This window comes from Manis javanica, chromosome 14 (genome assembly GCF_040802235.1).
Source record: "Manis javanica isolate MJ-LG chromosome 14, MJ_LKY, whole genome shotgun sequence".
Lineage (NCBI taxonomy): Eukaryota > Metazoa > Chordata > Mammalia > Pholidota > Manidae > Manis > Manis javanica.
The window spans coordinates 45,247,403-45,250,776 of NC_133169.1; the positions used below are offsets into that span (position 1 = coordinate 45,247,403).

The window sequence follows — 3,374 nt, forward strand, 5'->3', positions numbered from 1 at the left end:
TTTGCCTCTAAATATTTTTGTCATATATTTCTAACAGTATGGATATTCTTCTACAGATAGTACAGTTATCAACTCAGTAAATGTAACACAAATAACAATTGTATAATCCATTTTGAATAGAGAAGGGTTATAAATTGTAGAGTTTTCTACTATATGGAAACAATTCTGAAAAGACTTGTGAAAATTATAAAAGTCTAAATAATAATTCTGCTATAAGTTTCTAAACTTATGATGTGTAGACAGAATACTTAGCACATTAATATCAAACGTTCCTACTTCATGGTTTCTTGAAAGACAGGTCCCACATTCAACATTTTCTTCAGAGCCCCCATAACATCCTTATTCCTTAGACTATAGATCAAAGGGTTTAGCACAGGAGTGAGTATGGTGTAAAAGACAGACACCACCATGTCCTTCTTAGGGGTGTGGTAGGAGCTGGGGAGCATGTAATTGTACATAGCAGCCCCATAGAAGAGGGTGACCACAGTCATGTGGGAGGAGCAGGTGGCAAAGGCCTTCTTCTGGCCATTTGCTGAGTTCATTCTGTGGATGGTGAGAAGGATAAAATAGTAAGATCCTGAAATGACAGTCACAGGAATGAGCAGCATGAGGATGCAGCAGAGGTACATGAGTGTCTCATACATGGAGGTGTCTGAGCAGGAGAGCTTCAATACAGCAGGAAATTCACAGAAGAAATGATGGATCTCCCGGGATCCACAGAAGGGGAAGGTCATGGTGATGTGAGTGAACAAGAAGCCATCCACTGATCCCAGGAGCCAGCAGCCAGATGCCAGGAGGACACACACTGTGTGGTTCATGAGGACAGGGTAATGGAGAGGATGGCAGATGGCTGCATAGCGGTCGTAGGCCATGGAAGCCAGTAGGAAACATTCTGAACCTGCCAGTGTCAAATAGAGGAACATCTGCATCCCACATCCGGGGGCTGAGATCGTGTTCACACCTGTGACCCGGTCCATGAGCATCTTAGGCACAGTGACGGAAATGTACGTCACGTCCATGAGAGACAACTGGCTGATGAAAAAGTACATGGGGGTGTGGAGGCGGGCCTCAGAGTGTATCAGAAGGATCAGGATGGTGTTTCCAGACAAGGCCATCAGGAAAACTAGGAAAATGACCACACAAAGGAGAACTGGGTGTTTGGATTGACTGAAGATTCCGAGCAGGATGAACTCTGACCTTCCTGAGTGGTTGGCCATCCAGGTGGTGTCCTCCATGATTTCACCTGGCCCTCCAAGGAGAGAAGTAATAAAACACTCATGAGATGCCACCTGCTGAATGATTATTTAGTGTGTGTTTACATGTGTGTGTTTATTGGTGTGTTTGTATGTATGTGTGTGTCTGTGCACCAACCCAGTCATGCTAAGTGTAGGAAACCCCATGGAGAATTAGGGGTTACATGTTAACTTTAATTCTATGAATATGCCAGAAGATTAATAATGCAAAATTGTGAGACAAAATAACTGGTCACTTGTGAAGTTGTCAAAGTTCATGGTCATGAGATGACCTCATGACATATGTAGTTTATCAATTAGGGAAATTTGCATAGTCATGGGTCTATGCAAACACAAAAGTGAATTAATAAAAAAGGTATATCACAGTCTCCTAAAATTTTCATTGTAAGGACTCAGAATTTCATTAACATCTCCGGTGTAAAGAAGCAATTAGGATCTCAAAAATTCTTGAAGTTGTATTCCATGTAAAAAATACTTTATGTTTCACCATGTATGCAAATACTGAGTGATGACATTGCACAGCTGAAACTAATATAATGTTATATATCAATTATACCTTAATATAGAAAATAACTTAAGAAGTAACTGAATCACAGTTTGAGATATTCCATACGAACGTTTGAACCCATTGTGCCTGTGAGACTGGGTCACATGTTGAAGGAGTAAAGTTGGGTGGATTGAGCCTTATATTCAGAAGTAGCCTGTGGGCCTCACCAAAGAACCCTTTGGACAACCTGGGGGCAACATTAGGAGCCCAGACTCTGAAGCTGTACTGCAGCTGTGGGTCCAGCTTATCCTGCACCCCTGTCCCCCTCTCAACTCTACATAAAATGCACACAAGCAAAATGATCTCAGGCATGGTTAGGAATAAATGAGCTAAAATTATGGAAGTTGTTAGATAATGACCAGTTACAGTGAATACACATAAATGCCAGTATTTTAAATAATTAATATATAGAGAGAATTGTGCAGAATATAAGTAAGCGAGGGCTCTTGCTCTTATTGTCTGGTGATATAAGATGCACTGTTAGGTCAGTTCACCAGTTTTATTATCTATATATGTTTTAGATAATTTGTATTTCATAATTTTTGTGTGCCTAAATAATTTATTCATAAATTTGTCTATATATTTATACTTTATTATACATACTTACATGTGTATATGGACATATATAATTTTTATAATTATAAAAACTTTAAATTAATAAAAACAAGTACATAAATATAAATGAACATGCACATATAATATATTTCTTATTTTAGTCCTGGTTAAGCAGAACTTTATTCTGATATCCATTTTTCTTCTATGTAGTACATGTTTTTCCAAGTTGCAATTCATCATCTTAAAACTTCTACCATTTGCTGTAAATAACAGAGGACAATGAATAGGGTTCAGAAGGTCATGGGTATTAATCAGACAAGCTTTTGTTTTTCCTAATGTTTTTTTTTTAATGTCACAGAAGATAATTTTCACGGAAACTGAGATGCAATGAGGAAACCGGAATAACACGGAGAGATTCCTGACTCCAGTTCCCCGTTGGCCCCTTGGTCCTGCTGCTCACGGGCAGCTTCTAATTCATCTGAAGATGAATAGAAGACAAATTAAAATTCATTACACATAGGAAGGTCACAATCGGCCTATTGAGGAACAAATGTTATATAAATATGATTTAAAGTAGAATTTTAAAATAACTACAATATAAATAAAATGAATGATAGATGCAAAAGATATCTGATCTTTCTTAAGGGAATCACTAATAGTTTATCTGTATTTTCTTATGAAGATTAGATCTCTGTGGATTTTTAGTTTCTGACAAGTTAAAATGTAGTAAAGGGGGAAATTTGGGCATTTTTTTCTGGAAAGAGTTGAGAGGTGGCTATATTTCAGGGATGTTTCCCAAAGATATTTCACATGTCAAATATATTTTATACTATTGCAGTAATTACAAATGTTAATTACTATAATCAGTTTGTTAACAATTTGAATTTATTCAGGGTGTTAAAGCAGCTGGCAACACTGACAGTTATTTCAATTTCTTAATGTAAATATCCAAGAAATACGGACATATTGTGTTAGAAAATTATCCTTTCAAATAGCAGTCTCACTGGCCTATGGATCCT

At 37.3% G+C, this 3,374-nt stretch overlaps 1 protein-coding gene across 1 annotated transcript; it reads right to left on the minus strand.

Annotated features, from left to right (window-relative positions):
* Positions 1-272: 272 nt before the first annotated feature.
* On the minus strand, positions 273-1,235 carry LOC108391939 (olfactory receptor 2T29-like). Its single transcript, XM_037025628.2, has one exon. It carries the CDS (start codon positions 1,233-1,235, stop codon positions 273-275), a length of 963 nt encoding a protein of 320 aa, XP_036881523.2.
* Positions 1,236-3,374: the final 2,139 nt, after the last annotated feature.